The sequence below is a fragment of the Macaca nemestrina genome, chromosome 15 (assembly GCF_043159975.1).
Source record: "Macaca nemestrina isolate mMacNem1 chromosome 15, mMacNem.hap1, whole genome shotgun sequence".
Classification (NCBI taxonomy): Eukaryota; Metazoa; Chordata; class Mammalia; order Primates; family Cercopithecidae; genus Macaca; species Macaca nemestrina.
Window position 1 is genome coordinate 32,674,985 of NC_092139.1, and position 18,157 is coordinate 32,693,141.

The 18,157-nt window shown below is 49.3% G+C and overlaps 2 protein-coding genes across 6 annotated transcripts in view; one reads left to right on the forward strand and one right to left on the reverse strand.

Moving 5' to 3' along the window:
• Positions 1-5,165, reverse strand: part of LOC105496184 (protein O-fucosyltransferase 1) — a 31,402-nt gene extending 26,237 nt beyond the window's left edge. Inside the window, exons 1-2 of one of the 3 annotated variants that reach the window (XM_011766341.2) lie at positions 4,963-5,163; positions 2,876-2,997 (exon numbers count right to left, since the gene is read on the reverse strand). In XM_011766341.2, coding sequence (XP_011764643.2) covers positions 2,876-2,997; positions 4,963-5,086 — 246 coding nt within the window. In that variant the 5' untranslated portion in view covers positions 5,087-5,163. Of the gene's footprint in view, positions 1-2,875; positions 2,998-4,962 lie in introns of all 3 variants that reach the window. The other 2 variants (XM_011766340.3, XM_024797417.2) reach the window with 2 other exon arrangements.
• Positions 5,166-5,248: 83 nt separating this feature from the next.
• On the forward strand, positions 5,249-17,434 carry LOC105496183 (PLAG1 like zinc finger 2). Of its 3 annotated transcripts, none has more exons than XM_011766335.3 (3): positions 5,249-5,387; positions 10,737-11,110; positions 15,378-17,434. In XM_011766335.3, the coding sequence occupies exons 2-3, from the start codon at positions 10,851-10,853 to the stop codon at positions 16,606-16,608; spliced, it is 1,491 nt and encodes a 496-aa protein (XP_011764637.1). In that variant the 5' UTR covers positions 5,249-5,387; positions 10,737-10,850; the 3' UTR covers positions 16,609-17,434. The 3 variants fall into 3 exon arrangements, with proteins under 3 accessions (XP_011764637.1, XP_011764640.1, XP_011764638.1); XM_011766338.3 differs by lacking the exon at positions 5,249-5,387 and adding an exon at positions 5,533-6,747; XM_011766336.3 differs by lacking the exon at positions 5,249-5,387 and adding an exon at positions 6,947-7,353.
• Positions 17,435-18,157: the final 723 nt, after the last annotated feature.

Consider the following 18,157-nt stretch of genomic DNA (forward strand, 5'->3'; position numbering starts at 1 on the left):
TTACTAAAAATATAAAAAGTTAGCCGGGTGTAGTGGCGCATGCCTGTAGTCCCAGCTACTCAGGGGTGGAGGCACGAAAATCACTTGAACCCGGGAGGCGGATGAGCCAAGATTGTGCCACTGCACTTCAGCCTGGGTGACAGAGCGAGACTCTTTATCAAAAATGAAAAACAAACAAAACCAAAAAAATTTCTGCAGGGTGTGGTGGCTCACATCTGTAATCCTAGCACTTTGGAAGGCTGAGGCAGGAGGACTGCTTAGACGCAGGAGTTTGAGACCAGCCTGGGAAACATGGCGAGACCTTGTCCCTACTAAAAATCACAGAATTAGTCGGGTGTGGTGGTGGGTGCCTGTAATCCTAGCTACTTGGAGGCTGAGGTAGGAGGATTGCTTGAGGAGAAGGAGGCTGCAGTGAGCGATGATCATGCCACTGCACTTCAGCCTGGGCAACAGTAAGACCTTGTCTCAAAAAACATAAAAAGAAAAAAGAAACACAGGCCTGTAATCGGGGGAGATTCTGAGTCTGGGCCAGAGATAAAGTTGGGAGGCACATGGAGAAGAGTAAAAGCCACAGGAGTCAACAGACATTTATAGCAAAGCAAGTAATGGTAATAATAGCAACTAATATTTACTGCATGCTGACACAGTGCCAGGTACTGCACTCATCACTTTACATAGATTTGCACATTTAATCCTAAGAGGCAGGAATATAACCATCTCCAGTTTACTTATGAAGAAACCCAAGCATACAGAATCTTGATAACATCTGAGGTCACATAGCTGATAAGCAAACAGAAAAAGGAGAAACACTAACATCTAAACAGTGGGTGGAGAAAAAGGAGCCCCTGATACAGTATAAAGAGGAAAATGCTGAGAGGTTAGATTGTAGCAGGAACAGGGAAGTTCAGGAAGGAGAGGCTCACAGGGTCAGGTGCCACTGGAAGATCAGGTGACAGAAAGACTGGAAAATAACCCCTGCCAATTTGGAGGTCACTGGTGACCTCAGTGAGAATGCTAACAGTGGCAAAGAAGAGCCTTGTTGAGGCAGGTAAGTAAGCCACAGAAAGCAAGGAAGTGGGGATTCAGAAAGACAACTGGCTGAGAAGGCAAAGAGACAGAGGCAAGCAAGCCAGAGGGAGATGGATTGGCAATGTCTACACTCTAATAGTACGAGGCCAGGCGCAGTGGCTCACGCCTATAATCCCAGCACTTTGGGAGGCCAAGGCAGGCAGATCATGCGGTCAAGAGATTGAGACCATCCTGGCCAACATGGTGAAACTCTGTCTCTATTAAAAATACAAAAATTAGCTGGGCGTGGTGGTGCACCTGTAGTCCCAGCTACTCGGGAGGCTGAGGCAGGAGAATCGCTTGAACCCGGTAGGCGGAGGTTGAAGTGAGCCGAGATCGCACCACTGCACTCCAGCCTGGCAACAGAGCGAGACTCCATCTAAAAAAATAAAATAAAAAAAGTGAGTGTGAAACTATCAGAACATCAATGGTTTCTATTAACTAAGGACTCTAGGATCTGTACGTTGATGAGCTCAGTTGCTTCTAAGAGGGAGGTGGCATATGACAACACTGAAGGCGTGTTACTGTCACTGACTCATTCAGTCCTTACCACAAGACGGTAACAAGAATCATTACCAGCTTATTTTTAAAATGAGGAAACTGAGGCACAAAGAGGTAAAGTACCCTGTCCAGGCCATGTAACTAGTAAGAACCCAAGTCAGACTACGATCTCAGGTACTCAGGCTTTTGACTGCTGTTCAAAACCTCCATAAAGGCTAGGTGCGGTGGCTCACGCCTGTAATCCCAGTACTTTGGGAAGCCGAAGCGGGTGGAATACCTGAGGTCAGGAGTTTGAGACCAGCCTGACCAACACAGTGAAACCCCGTCTCTACAAAAAACACAAAATTAGCCGGGCACTGTGGCACATGCCTGTAATCCCAGCTACTCAGGAGGCTGAGGCTGGAGAATTGCTTGAACCTGGGAGGTGGAGGCTGCAGTGAGCCGAGATCGCGCCACTGCACTCCATGCTGGGCAACAAGAGCAACACTCCATCCCAAAAAAAAAAAAAAAAAAAAAGACTCCATCTCACAACCTCTGTAAATACTGACATGCAAAGGAAAAAGTAAAATCTATGCAGAGAAAAAGTTGTAAGAATGAAATTAAGTGTTTTGTTCACACTAAGTATTATTTCTGATGTCTACTGAAAAATTATTAAGTCAATTCATCAAATATTAATTAAGTTCCTACTGTCAGGCTCCGGGAGATACAATATGAACAAAGACACAGGGTCACTGGAAGACACAAAGAATAAGCAAGGAACTGGGGGCCGGTGAGCATCGCATGACAAGGGAGCCCCTTGACGGGGTGAGAGGCACTGAAGCCAGACTGCCTGGGTTGTGGCCTTGGACATATTATTAAATAACCTGTGCCTGCATGTCTCCTTTAAAATTGATAAGAGCATCTACCACCCTTGGCCAATGGAATGCACAGAGGGTAGGACCAATCAGGGAAGGAAATGGAGGCTTTAGGTTCAAGTCACAGGCTCTGGAGTCAGACAAAGAAGGCTTTGAATTCCAGCTCTCCTACTCACAGGCTGTGTGATCTTGGGCAAGTTACCTAACCTCTGTAAACCCCAGTTTCCTCACAGGCAAGTGATGAGGGTGAAATGAGCTAATTCTCATGCAGCCACACACAACAGGTGCTGGATAAATGTTAGGCATTGTTATTGCAGTGAAGACAGTTCTGGCTGGAGGTAGGGCAATCTCAGAGGAGTGGGAGGTAAAGCCCAGAGGACTTGAGGGTTAAGTGTAAGTAAGCAAGACTGAGGAAGGGCAGAGAAGGGTCAAGGTCAGGGGGAAGTACTCACGTTGGTGAAGGGAGGCTTGTGATGCTGGTACTCAATCCAAGGAGGGACAGCCAAGGTGCGGTTTAGCAGCTTTGCAAATGCCAGAGAGCCCAAGAAGTGATCGGCCTGGTTCCCAAAGCGCCCTGGAAATGGTACATTGTGGGTGAGGTGAGGCCTGGGGCATGGAAGGCATAGAGCATGCAGGGCTCAGAAAGGTTGTGGAGCCAGGGGTAGAAAGTCAGGGATACCAAGGAGAACTAGGGGACCTGGCAGCATAAGAACAAGTCTGGACTCTTGGGTCTGATATCCAAGGCTCTTCAGGTCCTGCAACAACTGCTTCTGCCACTCCAGGCTTCTTGCTGTTTCCCCAACATGCTCTACAATTCCCGTCCCCACCCAATGCCTCTGATCTTGCTGTCCCTCAGCCAGAAGAGCCCTTCTACCTTTATCTCCATTCATCTGCACATGGAAGGGCAACTCGAATGCCTCATTCACTGGGCTCCTTTCACCAATCCCCTGCCATACTCACTCTCCTCCTTTACCTCCCACTTTGGCTCTGAGTTACTTCAGTTCTTCAATTTTCCTCAAATATCTTTATCCACTTCCTGGCCTTTGTACTGGCTGATTCCTCAGCCTGTGAATGCCTCAGAAGCAAGGACCCTGTGTACTTCCTTTTGTTAATCCCAGCGTGCCATCTGTTCGTTCATTTCACAGATATGACTGAGAGGCCACAATGTGCCAGACTCTGTGCTAGGTGCTGGGATACAGGAATGAACAAGAAGGACAAGGCCTCTGCCCCCAAGGCACTCACAGTTCACTGGGGAGACACTAAACATATAACAAATACATGAAAAATGTTGATAATCGCCAGAAAGAGATGGAAAAAGTTTGGTGATAGGGTAATGAGACTACTTGGGTAGAGGTCAGTGAAATCCTTTCTGGTGACATTTAGGTTGAGATCTAAAGGATGGGAAACAGTGGTCAGGCAGAAATGGAGGAGAGGGTTCCAGGCATAGGGACTGCCACCTGCAGCAGTGCAGACTGGAAGACCTGAGCATGTGTGAGGAACGCAAAGGAGATAAGTGTGGCTGCAGCTGGAGGATCAGCAGAGAAGGGAGTTGTGGAGATGGCCAGTGGAGGCTACCTCATGCAGGGCCCTGAAAGCCATGGTCAGGAGTCTGGAAGCCACTGGGGGCCTTAAGATCATCCACTTCCACAATGATGATCCACCACACCCATTTCAACTGTGCACCTGGCATGGCCTTTAGATTCTCCCTACCCTGCTCTCTTTATTTCCCCTTAGTATTCATCATCCTCTATGAAACTATGTACCTATTGTTTTATGTTTATTCCTTACTGGGTTTGTTTGCTTGTTTCGAGACAGGGTCTCACTCTGTCACCCACGCTGGCAGTGTAGTGGCAAGATCAGAGCTCACTGCAGCCTCGAATTCCTCAGTTCAAGAGATCCTCCCACCTCAGCTTCCCAAGTAGCTGGGACTACAGGCACATGATACCACGCTCTTTTTTTGAGATTGGATTTTCACTATGTTGCCTAGGCTGATCTCGAGCTCCTGGCTTCAAGTGATCCTGCTTCGGTCTCTCAAAGTACTGGGATTACAGAAGTGAGCCACCGCGCCTGGCCTACTTATTCTCTATTGGTTGTCTTCCCCAACTAAAATGAAGGCTCTACAAGGACGCGGAGTTTATCTTATTCACTGCGGTATTCCCAGCACAGAGAACAGGGCCTGGCACAGAATAGGTGCCCCATAAATATTTGCTGAATGAATGAAAAATCACCAGGAGCCAGCGTGGGTCAGTGACATCAAGTCCTGCCCCAGTAACTCCATTTACTGGACCCTGGGCTAGCTTAGACCTCTAGCAAGTCACACAACCTCTCCCAGCCTCAGTTTTCTCATCTGTCAAATGGAAGGTTGGACACGTTGGCCCCCCTGTGCCCTTGCAACTAGGGCAGAGAGAAGAGCATGCCCTGTCCCGCTCTGAGGTTCCCTCCTGGACCTGTGAAGGTGTCTCTGGGCGCATCAGAGGAGTTGCTTCTCCTCTCCCGGCCTCGGTTTCTCCATTTGAGCAGAGGGCTCGGGAGGCCTTACCCATGCAGGGGCAGTAGAGCAGGTAACCGGCCGGGTCCCAGGAGCCCGCGGGCATCCCCGGGAGCGGCAGAAGCAGCAGCAGGAAAGGCACGCGCAGTGGCGGTGCCCACGCGGCGGCGCCCATGTCGGCCCGGGAACCCGAGACAGCCGCGGCGAACAGTGGGGGACAGAAGGAGGCACGCAAGCGCCCGCCCCGCTCCCGGCGGTCCCTGCGCGCCGCCCGCGCGCCGCCCCGGCCGCTCTAGCCCGCGGGCGGGCGGGACCATAGAGATCCCGCGGCACCGCCCCCTCCACGATCCGAGCGCCCGCTCGCGCGGCTCCCACAATGCACCGCACAATGGCCCGACCGCCGCCACTACCGGGGCCTGAGCGGGCCTGGCGGAGCCCGAGCGCGGCCCGGCCCGCAGCGCGGGGCCCCGAGCGCGGTGAGTGCCGGCGAGGGCCCCAGGGGACGGCGGGGAGCGGGGCGGGAGGCCGTCTCGCTGGGTCCGCGCGCCCTGTACCCGGAGCGGCGGCGCTCCTCATCTCGGGCCCCTCAGCGCGGTCGCCCACACCCCCGATCCGGGGCCCGGTCTGCGCCAACCCGGCCTCAGATAGGCCCTGGGGTGACGAAAACTCTCCCTGGACCCCATACCTGTGTCTGGGGGACCCGAGGAGGCCACTGTTCCCCTCCCTTCCGAGACCTGGAGACGCAGTCCTGAGGGACCCCCACTCCCGACCCCCAGGCTCCCTGGAGACCCAGATAACGCGCTGCTGACCTTACCAGGGACCCGGGTCTGGGGGACGCAGATAAGCTGCACCTGCTCTTTCCCTCCGACACGCCTACCCAGACCCACATAACCCCCTTTGCTGCTCCAGATAGCCCGCTCTGTACCCTGTTTCATTTTTCAGACTTATGTAACCCCCTTTGAGGCTTCCCTCAAATATCTGGGTCTGGAGAAGTCGGATAAGCCCCACCTGTAGTTCCCTCCTCAGTGGCCATACTCCCAAGCTTTCGACATCTTCCATCCTGTTACCCATTTTGAGACCCTCTTGAAATTCGGAGGATTCACTTCTGACTATCCCCAACCCCCCAGCCCTCAAACCCTTAGAATCCCCCATCTCATTCTTGTGGGGATCCCTTAGAGACCCAGGAAACTTGCTCACGATTCCTTCCCATCCTGGCTCTTCCTTCCCATCCCGGCTCTTCCTTCCCATCCCGGAGACTCCCTCCAGACTTCTCCCTGAATTTCCCTTGCTTCTCCAGCCCTCATCTACTCCCATCTCTCCCAGGCTCGGGGAAATTGAACCTTTCCCACACCACAGTGGGGTGGTCTAAAAGCTGGCCTGGGACCAGGCTGTGGCCCACCTTGGTGGGGAGAAAGGGCCCTGTTAGGAGGAGGATATGGGGACAGGTGTGTGGGGGAATCGGTGCTTTCACCTGCAAGCATAGCCTGTCTCCTGGCTTGTGTGTTTCTCCACCTGTCAGCCATGGGACTGTGAGTCTGGCCTTGGGTTTCTAACCCTTCTCTCCTAAAGTGAGGCCACCAGATTGGGGGCGGGGGTGTCGAATCAGGTTTTCTCCCCATGAAAATGGGGTTGTGATGAGTTGCAGCCATTTGTTCAAGGCCTCCCCAGGAGTGGGAGGCAGCAGGAATCTGAGGAAATAGTGAATCAAAGGGACTCTAAAGAGGGCCCATCTACACTGACAGAAGAATTAGCAGCCTGCGAGTAAATCCAACCCCTGTTAATCCTGTTTGATGTTTCTTGGAATGATGCAAGTCATTGAGACTCTCCAGCCTCCCTGTAATTTAATTCTCCCACCACTCTGGAGTGGGCGGGGGGAAGGGGGCGACAGCATTCCCATTTCCCCTCTTCTCACTGTTTTCCAGCCAACCAGTGTGTCTTTAGGATTTGTTTCTGGTTCCGAGATCAGGATCTGTTTTTTTTTTTTTTTTTTTTTTTTTTTTCTTTCCTCTAAGTCTATTTATAATTTCCCAGTTGCTATTTTAGGTTCTGCTTTAGGGAAGATTCTACCCCAAGGAACGTTCCGGGTCTATTTCCTCCGGCAGGTGTTGAATTGAGTTCTTCAGATCCCCAAGTAACTCTTGGGCAGGAGGATAAAAGCTATTTTAGGGTAGTCACTGAAGTGGAGCTGTTAATCCTCTGTGGGTCTCTTTAGTTAAGAACACTCAAAGATTAACCCTTTCCTTGTGCAGGGATGTTATCTCTTAACAGTTTTTTAGTGGGGAGTTAGGAGAATTTGAGTGTGGTAGCAGAAGGTGGAAACATGCAACTCAATACAAAGACAAAGATAATAGCTCTCTTTTGTTGGGTACTTCTAGCAGGCCAAGCCCTATGCTGAACCCTTTGCATACCTCACTAAAATAATCCTTACAGCAAGCCTGTGAGGTAAGTATTTTTAGCTTTACAGATGAGGAAACAGGCTAATAATGGAGAAAGAACGCAGTTTCTATAGAAATGATGTAACACCATAAAAACTATAGTTTCATCAGAGGGCAGCAGGCATCATGGCACTTAACAGGGGATGGACAGACTGGAGAGAAATATGTCTCAGTTTCAGCTTCCAAAGAGGACCATACAGAGTTTTTAGCAAGCATTCCTGTTTGGGATATGGAGCCCTAATAATAGAAGAGGGTATAGGAAAGTGGCTGTCTGCTCAAGAGAGAACTCTGGCCCAGGATATGGTGCTTAGAGGGAGGTAAAGAAAAGGGCTCTTTAAAGGGGATGTGCCGAGGGTTAGTTGTGAGGGAAAAGGGGAAGACTGCATTCTGGGGGAGAGGTTGGGAAAGGAAGGAAACTCACTCTGAGGCCTGAGAAGTAACATTAAAGAGGAAAAAAAGAAGTACTACTCAGGCCTCATGCGGAAAAAGAGGCAGACACAGCTGAGACCTCAGAGAAGGCACTGCGTGTATTCAGCACACATTTTGTATCAGCCACTTTCAAGAGTATTATTTCACTTAATCCTCTATACGAATCTTACAGGTAAGGAAAATAAATCCCTGTTTTAGAAACTGAGGAAACTGAGGTTCAGAGAAATAAAGTAAACTGCCTATGGTTTCCCGGTTAGTAAGTGGCAGCTCTTCTGATAGCAAGTCCAAGGTTCTTTCCCCTTTCAGATCAGGCACTAGAAAGAATCTTAGGCTGCAAATATACTGAGTTATGCCAGTAACTGGGAAGGATTGTGTTTGTTTTATGGAAACAGGTTCTGTCAGCTTCTCTGTAGTCTATAGTCGTTAAGATTAAAATGTGAGACCAGAAGAGCAGCTTTGAAAGAGAAGTAGAATTCTTTCACAGTTTTGCTGAGGAAGGACAAGTCTGAAGGAACAGACCTTCTGATTATGTGAGACAAACCCAGGAATGTTTCTGGATCAGAGGAGTTTGCAGACAAAGGGCAGAGAGAGAGACAGACTAGATCCCCAAAAGGGTTCATAGGTAACACTAGCAGCTTTGGTTATCCAAGAGGCTGCTGGTGACTGTAGGTAGGGACTTCCTGTGCCTTTTGAAAAGTGTAGGAGAGTAGGATCAGGGTGTTGGCTCTTTGTGAAGACATAACTCCATTAAAAGCAGATCACGGTGAGCGCATGGCTGCTGCTTTCCTCCTTTGGTTCTATCAGTACAAGCTCCTTAGCCACCACCAGCCTCTTTCCTAGAAGCCCATTACTCACTCTTTCGGTAGCAGCCTACTAAACTATTGTGTCTTGTTTGTGCTTGTTCAGAACAGATGAGGTGGACGTGTGGGAGGTGGGGACGTAATGTTCTCTTTCTGAGTTTGTGTGGAGTTTCCAGGGCTAGGCTCCTCTCTCACATCAGCCAAACTGATGTGACTTGTTTCCTTCTGGCTGCCATTCCCAACTTTCCAGAGGCTGAGGTGCATGATTTCAAAATGAAGGGGGAGTAGAATTTGACTTTGAAGGTAGGGGTAATTCCCTCCAATCTAAACATGCACACTCGAGCACACTGTCTGCTCAATTCCAAGGTGCATAGTAATCGCTGGTATTACAGGTAATTCCACCCTTGCAAAGGAGGAGGGGACTTAAACAATGAAAGCCAGACGTCACAGGCCTTTGAGGTTTATAGTGAAGCAGGCACATATGCCATAATGACTCGAAGGCTGAAGTGGGACTGGTTTTTAGTGCTACCTACCCCTCCTCAGCATGTGATTCATGCAAAATGCAGCCACCTTAGTGCAGATCTTTCTAGACAAATCTACACTCATGATGGGGACATGTTTATCATATTACATCGCAGTGTTTCTTCCACAAGAGGAATGGTTCCTGAACAGGACGTAGCTCTTGTTAATGATGAGCAAAGCTCTCTGGGGCATGAACCCGCTGATCCCATCATCTTGTTCACGGCCAGTCTGTTGGATGAATGATCACTGTAAGCAGCAGGTGCTAATGAGCTGAGCAAGCATTCTGTGGCCCACAGCTAGTTTGTGCAGTTGGAGCCCTCCCCCGATTCTCGTGGATAATCCCCAGACACCCCTTTTTCTCTCTTCACATGGAAAAGCCTCATGATCAAATTTTGGCACGATCTCTTCAAAGGGAATCCCCCTGTTGTAGCAGGTTGCATTGTGGTTGGTAATCTGTGGTAAGCTCGAGAGTATGAATATGGGTCTCGTCCCCTTTTGAGAGTCAGTGTGGTAACTCCCATCCTCTTCCTCTGGATTGGTATCCGGAAAGGAGTTGTGTCATCCTTGCACATCTCCCCTTCTATTCAACAAGAGAAAGAATCAGACTTTAAGATTTTGGCTTCCCACTTGGGAATGGCTGCGAACCCAGTTTAAACCAGAACTACCTGGGCATAGGTTGGTCCCTGAGAATCAGCCTGCATTCAGTGACTAGTTAACCTATCTGAAATAAAGTTGAGGTTCCCTTTTTAGATATTAGGTATATAGAGATGAAAGAGAGATGATGCAAGCCCTCAAAAAATCAGGCTGGTGGAGAGGAGTAAATTCCAATGCGAGCTTACTACCTTCTTCTAATGGAGATGTGCATATGTACTCTGAGGGCCTGTAGGAGGGGCCCCTCAGCACCTAGGGGTGTTGGACAGGCTTTGCTAAAGAGGGATGGTCTGGGCCCTGAGACAGAGACCCAAAGAAGTGGTGGTGGTCAGGATGGGACCAGTCCTGGTTTAGGGAAAATGCTAGGAATCTGCTGTTGCCTTCCCAGACAGACCCTCCTGATGTTGATGCACTGCTAAGAAACACATCTGGTACCAGGGCTGACTATCCAGGATGTAAATTTCCTAAGCAGAGACTTCCCCTTCCTCCTCTCTTGCCTTTTGGGCATTTTATTGCTCCTTAGCACCTCCATGAGGAGGAGAATTGTGGAAAGTAGTGGACAAGGAGGTGCCAGGGTAATGAGAAGGAGGAACCGCTATCTCTAGGTTCAGTGGAAAGGATATAAAAGTGAGGTCCAGAAGAAAAAGTTTGAAGTTTTGGGGCTTTTGGTTCTTCAGTTTATCTTGTTTCTTATTAGCCTAAATGGTACTAGTAATAGTAGCTACCACTAAGGACTTAATGGATGCCCAGCCTTCTGCTGAATGCTTTATATTCATGATCTCATGTAATCCTCAAAACATTTTTACAATTTAAGAGATTATTATGCCCATTTTATAAATGAGGAAACAACTCAGGGAAGTAAGTAATTGGCTGAAAGTCGCACAGCTTCTAAGTGGAAGGGCTGGGATTGGAACGGGATCTGTCTGCCTCCAGAGCCCATGTTCTCATGATATTGGGCTCCCTAACACCAGGTGTTCTGATGTTTCAGGTGAAGAGATTGTTTTCTGAAAGCTGCGTTGGAGGCTGTGACAGAGCTGAGAGCCTGTGTGGAGTGGATGGAGAGGCTTTCTCAATAACATGGCCCTTTGCCATTAGCCTTGCCATGACCACATTTTTCACCAGCGTCCCCCCCTGGATTCAAGATGCAAAGCAGGAGGAGGAAGTGGGCTGGAAACTAGTTCCCAGGCCTCGGGGCCGGGAGGCGGAGAGTCAAGTGAAGTGCCAATGTGAAATTTCGGGGACACCTTTCTCAAATGGGGAGAAGCTGAGGCCTCACACCCTTCCGCAACCAGAGCAGAGACCATATAGCTGCCCTCAGCTGCACTGTGGCAAGGCTTTTGCTTCCAAATACAAGCTGTATAGGTAGGTGACACTCTCATATCTCTTCCTGCCCTGTGGTTCCCAGAAGGAAAAAGCAGAGAGACTCTGCCTAGAGTGGGTTTTTAATCTGTGGCAGAAGAGTGGAGGTTAATTTGTCCTACAAGTATACCCTGAATGCCAAACAGTTGGAGTCACTCTCTAAAAATTGATTCAGATTGCTTGATTCAGACACTAGAATCTGATGGGTTGCCTCCCAAACTATTGGGATTACCGGCGTGAGCCACTGCACCCGGCCTTCTTACACCTTCTTAGTAACGATCTGGGTGCTAATGTCAGGCAGCCTTGAACTTTTTTTTTTAAAGAGATGGGAGTCTTGCTCTGTCATCCAGGCTAGAGTACTGTGGTGCAGTCAGCTCACTGCAGCCTCTCATTCCTGGGCTCAAGTGATCCTCTCACCTCATTCTCCCAGGTAACTAGGATTACAGGCTTGAACCACTGCACTTGATTATGTTTTTAATTTTTTGTAGAGATGGGGGTCTGGCTGTGTTGCCCAGGCTGGTCTCAAACTCCTGGGCTCAAGTGATCTTCCTGCCTTGGCTTCCCAAAGCTGTGAGATTACAGGCATGAGCCACCGTACTTAGCCCTGAACATTTTTTAAAAATATTGCTTTCCTCACCTTTGTCAGGTGATGGTCAGAATTTTAGCTAGAAGTTAGGAATCAGGAATCAGTATTCGAACTTTAGAAGGAGAAGTAGACCTTTTGGCCCAGTCTGTAAATTTTAAAGTAGAGGCTCAGAGTAGGGACATAACTTACCCAAGGTCACACAGCTTCAGAGGTCCTGCAGTGCCTCTTCTACTGAATCAGCCTGCTACTTACTCATTTAACTATGTCTGTGTCCCTGTTGCCCACTGGGGCAGCTGCTTTTCTGAAACTTGTAAGCCCAAGAACCCCTACTTAAAGTGAAATTAAATGTAAAAGTCCTGACATAAGGCAGATAGAGAAGAGCAGCTTTGGTTGCTTTGGTGAAGACAGGCAGGCATGGTCAAAAGCAATTTTGGGCCAGGCATGGTGGCTTGCACTTGTAATCCCAGCACTTTGGGAGGCTGAGGTGGGCGGATCATTTGAGGCCAGGAGTTTGAGGCAAGCCTGGCCAACATGGCAAAACCCCATCTCTACTAAAAATTTTTAAAAATTAGCTGGGTGTGGTGGTGCATGCCTGTAGTCCCAGCTACTTGGGAGGCTGTGGCAGGAGGATCACTTGAACCCAGAAGAAGGAGGTTGCAGTGAACTGAGATTGTGCCACTGTACTCCAGCCTGGGTGACAGAGCGAGACTGTCTCAAAAAAAAAAAAAAAAAAAGGGCAATTTTGATTTTGTCCTTTTCACGTTAGAGGAACCTTGAACTTGCCCTTTAGAAATGAGGTAGATTGGCCTGATGCACAGTCATCCAACTATCCATTCATCTACCCAACGTTATTGAGCTCTTGCTCTGTACCAGGCACAGTGCTCGGTGCAAGCGGTAGAGGAGTGAGCCAGTCAGATGGGGGTGCTGGCCCTCCTTGGGTTTATGGTCTTAATAGTGGGTACAGACAGTAAACAAGTAAATACATGAACAAGATGACCACAAAGCCTCAGTTCCTCATCTGGAAAACAGTTAATAGGAAGGGACTAAAATAGGCAACAGGGTAGTGTGGTAGCCAGGATTGCCCTCTTGACAGTTGTTCTGTGGTCCTCAGGAGTGCTTAGATTCTCTGTGTGCTCCTATATCTTAAGGGAACTCCAGTCAAAGCCATATTCTTAGGCTTTCTTTTTTTTTTTTTTGGTTTTGAGACAGGGTCTCACTTTTGCCCAAGCTGGAGTATAGTGGCGTGATCATAACTAACTGCAGCCTCAAACTCCTGGGCTCAAGTGATCCTCCTACCTCAGCCTCCTGAGTAGCTAGGACCACAGGCATGTACCACCACCACACCCGCTAATTTTTGTACATTTTCTAGAGACAGAGTCTCTTCCCTGTGTTGCACAGAGTGGTCTCAAACTCTTGGCCTCAAGCAGTCCCCCCACTTTAGCCTCCCAAAGTATTGAGATTATTGGCATGAGCCACTGCACCCAGCCTTCTTAGACTTTCTTAATGATGGTCTGGTTACCAGTGGGCGGCTGCAGGAAAGGTCCTGGGTCAGGAGGCAGGAGCCCTGACTCATCACGTATAATTTACTGTGTGATCTTAGGTGAGTTACTAAACCTCCTTGGGCCTCAGTTTCCTCACCTGCAAAATGAGGGAAATGAACAGTGGATCACTAAGCACCTCCCTCTCTACATTACCATGTCAGTTCCATTACAGGAGGTTGACAGTAACCCACACAGGCATGAGCGTTCTTGAGCATGCACATGTGGGATGTGGGCAGTGGGTGTGTTTGATACCCTCCAGGAGGAAAGGATCACAGAGTGCTGTACGAGAGAGGCAACTGTTGCATACCTGACTGAACACAGGTCTTCCGAAGGCCTGTTTAAATCCAGCCTCTGCTACTTACCAACTGGCGGGTGAGGGGGCCGCCTTATTTTTTAGACTCCTTTCCTTGTCTGGAGATCAAGGTTAATGACACAACTCACGCAGAGCCTGGCAAACAGTGGGTGCTGAGTTGATTCTGAATATGCTCTGGAGCTGTGAATTGCAGTTCCTGGATTCTGAGCCACTTTTCAACCGTATGGGATCAGGTAAACCAAGGGACACTGAAGTGCCATACCATTAAAACATTTCTTTAAGTGTTACTGGTTTACATGACAAGCACTTCAAGTGGTACTAACTGGCATGCCATGAAGAGTGAATGGTCCTCACACTTGAAGTCCCTGTTCCTCTCCCCAAAGGCAGCTGGTGGGTTGGTTTTTGTGTATCTTTCCTAAGACATTCAAACATGTATATTCCCTTTCTTTTTTATTTTCAAAAAAAGATTGTATTACATGCACTGTATTGAACTTCCTTTTTTGACTTAGCCCTGCATATCTTGGAAATTTGTTCTAGATAAGGAAGTTAATTTATTTATTTAGAGACGAAGTCTCGCTCTGTCAGCCAGGATGGAGTGCAGTGGTGCGATCATAGCTCACTGCAACTTCGAATTCCTGGGCTCAGGTAATCCTGCCTTAGCCTCTTGAGTAGCTAGGACTACAGGTGCGTGCTGCCATGCCCATCTAATGTTTAAGATTTTGTAGGCCGGGCGCGGTGGCTCAAGCCTGTAATCCCAGCACTTTGGGAGGCCGAGACGGGCAAATCACGAGGTCAGGAGATCGAGACCATCCTGGCTAACATGGTGAAACCCCGTCTCTACTAAAAAAATACAAAAAACTAGCCAGGTGAGGTGGCGGGCGCCTGTAGTCCCAGCTACTCGGGAGGCTGAGGCAGGAGAATGGCGTAAACCCGGGAGGCGGAGCTTGCAGTGAGCTGAGATCCGGCCACTGCACTCCCGCCTGGATGACAGAGCCAGACTCCGTCTCAAAAAAAAAAAAAAAAAAAAAAAAAAAAAAAAAGATTTTGTAGAGACAAGGTCTTGCTATGGTTCAGGCTGGTCTCGAACTCCTGGGCTCAAACAATCCTCCTGCCTCGCCCTCCCATAGTGCTGTGATTACAGGCGTGCACCACTGTGCCCAGACTGGAAGTTTAGATATATTTCATTTTCTCTTTATTGTATCATTTAAAATTATTTAAATGTAATGTTTGAAAAACGAAATACATCCACGTAATTCAAAATTCAAAAGGTATCAAAACTTATATGATGAAAATTCTCCATGACACCCATCCATAAGCTGTTCGGTTCTTTTTTGCATAGGCAGCCACTGGTATCAGTTTCTTGTATATCCTTCCAGAAATATTTTAGGCATATACAAGCAAATGTACATATATTTTTCCCCTTTTCACATAGAGTCCTATTCTGTATCCACTATTCTGCCTCCTTTTTTCTACTTCCTGTCTTTTAGGAGCATGTTCCCTGTAAGTACACATAAAGCCTCATTTTTGAAAAGTTAGTCATTTTATGGACTTATAATTTATGTAACCAGTTCCCTATTGATAGATTGGACGATCAGATTGTTTCTGATTTTTCTTTTGCTACTACAAGGAATGCTGCAAAGAATATCGGTACACATTATTTTGCAGATAAGCAAGGATATCTGTAGAATATAATTGGTTTGGTATTGCATTGCAAGCCTTTACCATAGTTTTTGTATCTAGTTTCCTGTTAATGGACACCTTGGTTGTCCAGTCATCCCTTGTGATCTCCCCTTTTTCTGCTTTCTCCCCTCTCCCCGTCTCTACCCCCAGGCACATGGCCACCCACTCAGCCCAGAAACCCCACCAGTGTATGTACTGTGATAAGATGTTTCACCGCAAGGACCATCTGCGGAACCATCTGCAGACCCATGACCCTAACAAAGAGGCCCTCCACTGCTCTGAGTGCGGTAAGAATTACAATACGAAGCTGGGCTACCGGCGCCACCTGGCCATGCATGCTGCCAGCAGCGGTGACCTCAGCTGCAAGGTGTGCCTGCAGACCTTTGAGAGTACCCAGGCCCTGCTAGAGCACCTGAAGGCCCACTCACGCCGGGTAGCAGGCGGTGCCAAGGAGAAGAAGCACCCCTGTGACCACTGCGACCGGCGGTTCTATACTCGTAAGGATGTACGGCGGCACCTTGTGGTGCACACAGGCCGTAAGGACTTCCTGTGCCAGTACTGTGCCCAGCGGTTTGGCCGTAAGGACCACCTGACGCGTCATGTCAAGAAGAGCCACTCGCAGGAGCTGCTCAAGATCAAGACAGAGCCCGTGGACATGTTAGGCCTACTCAGCTGCAGCTCCACAGTCAGTGTGAAGGAAGAGCTGAGCCCTGTGCTGTGCATGGCCTCTCGGGACGTAATGGGGACCAAGGCCTTCCCTGGCATGTTGCCCATGGGCATGTATGGTGCCCACATCCCTACCATGCCCAGCACGGGCATGCCACACTCCTTGGTGCACAACACGCTGCCCATGGGTATGAGCTACCCTCTGGAATCCTCACCTATCTCTTCCCCAGCTCAGCTCCCTCCAAAATACCAGCTTGGATCTACCTCATACTTGCCCGACAAATTGCCCAAAGTGGAGGTGGATAGTTTTCTGGCGGAGCTTCCTGGAAGCCTGTCTCTCTCATCCGCTGAACCCCAGCCCGCCTCACCTCAGCCGGCGGCAGCTGCGGCCCTCCTAGATGAAGCACTGCTTGCCAAGAGCCCCGCCAACCTCTCTGAGGCCCTCTGCGCTGCTAATGTGGACTTCTCCCACCTACTGGGCTTTCTTCCACTCAACCTGCCCCCGTGTAACCCACCTGGGGCCACAGGAGGCCTGGTCATGGGCTACTCCCAGGCCGAGGCACAGCCCCTGCTCACCACTTTGCAAGCTCAGCCTCAAGATTCCCCAGGAGCTGGGGGACCACTGAACTTTGGGTCTCTGCACTCCTTGCCTCCTGTCTTCACGTCTGGCCTGAGTAGCACCACCCTGCCTCGTTTCCACCAAGCATTCCAGTAGCCCCTACAGAGGCCCTCAGCTCAGTTTTTGGCTCTGTTAGGGAGCCTTAGTACCCACCCCATCCGTGTCCCCCATGAAGGCAGCTGAGCTTTCAGAGCTGGGTTCAAAAAAAATTCCAGTGTCTGTATGGAGCACTTGGTTTGGGGGTTCAGGCTCCAGGATCAATTCCAGAAGGAGCCTTGAGCCCCAACCCTGTGAAAAGATCTCATACCATAGGACTTCAGGTATTTTTTACTTTTATTTTTTTGACCTGAATCGGGAGCCACACTTAGCCCTCTTCCTCTCCAAAGCGCCAGAACCTCCTCCTCTTTGGAGAATGGGGAGGCCTCTTGGAGACACAGAGGGTTTCACCTTGGATGACCTCAAGAGAAATTGCCCAAGAAGCCCGCCTTCTGGTCCCAACCTGCAGACCCCACAGCAGTCAGTTGGTCAGGCCCTGCTGTAGAAGGTCACTTGGCTCCATAGCCTGCTTCCAACCAATGGGCAGGAGAGAAGGCCTTTATTTCCCACCCACCCATGCATCCTGTACCAGCACCTCCATTTTCAGTCAGTGTTGTCCAGCAACGGTACCGTTTACACAGTCGCCTCAGACACACCATTTCACCTCCCTTGCCAAGCTGTTAGCCTTAGAATGATTGCAGTGAACACTGTTTACACACCGTGAATCCATTCCCATCAGTCCGTTCCAGTTGGCACCAGCCTGAACCATTTGGTACCTGGTGTTAACTGGAGTCCTGTTTACAAGGCGGAGTCGGGTCTTGCTGACTTCTCTTCACTTGAGGTCACATTTTTCCCCCGTGGGGAAATAAACTGAGTTTGGACTGCTCCAGTCTCTGCCATCTTCCATGACTGCATCTGTTCCTGCCTGCCTCGGCAGTGTCCACAGAAGACAGGCAAGAAGATTGGAGCAGTTTTCTCACAGGTCTGCAATTCTGTTTTTCTCCAAGTACATTATGACCCCCTCATCCTTCTCTTGAACTGGAGAGGGGAAGAAATGAAAGGCATGCCCATATCCGTCACCTCCCCATCCCTTAGTCCTCACCTTGAACATCATGAGCTGTTGTTACTAGTCTTGGAAGCAGAGTCTGGGTTGGTGTGGATAGCGAAGGAGGAGGTCTGAGCCCTTCATTTGTCTTCCTCCCACCTGTCCCTTTTCCAGGAAGTTGTGGAATTGTTGGAAGAAGAGTTTGCAGAAAGGAATGGGCAGATAGCTAAGTCCTAATCTATGGGTACATTGTTGTGTCCCAAACCAAAATTTTCCTTATCCGCAATGTCCCTTCTGTCTCTTCCACTTTACAGTGGACTCGGCCACTGTGCATAGGCTTCTCTGCTGTCCGTCAAATCACTTCTACTTCCTTGTGCCCCCGCCCCCGCCTCCAGTTTTCCCCCAGTATCCAGCAAGGTTTCTTGCAACAAATGATCAGTTCTTCTCTTCTGACTTGTGGGGCTCCCTACCGCAGAGAGTACAGCCCTTGCCCAGAGCCCAGGAACCCCATCCTTGCTTCATCTCAGTTCTTCATGGGCTTCACTCTTCCCACTCATGGAAGGG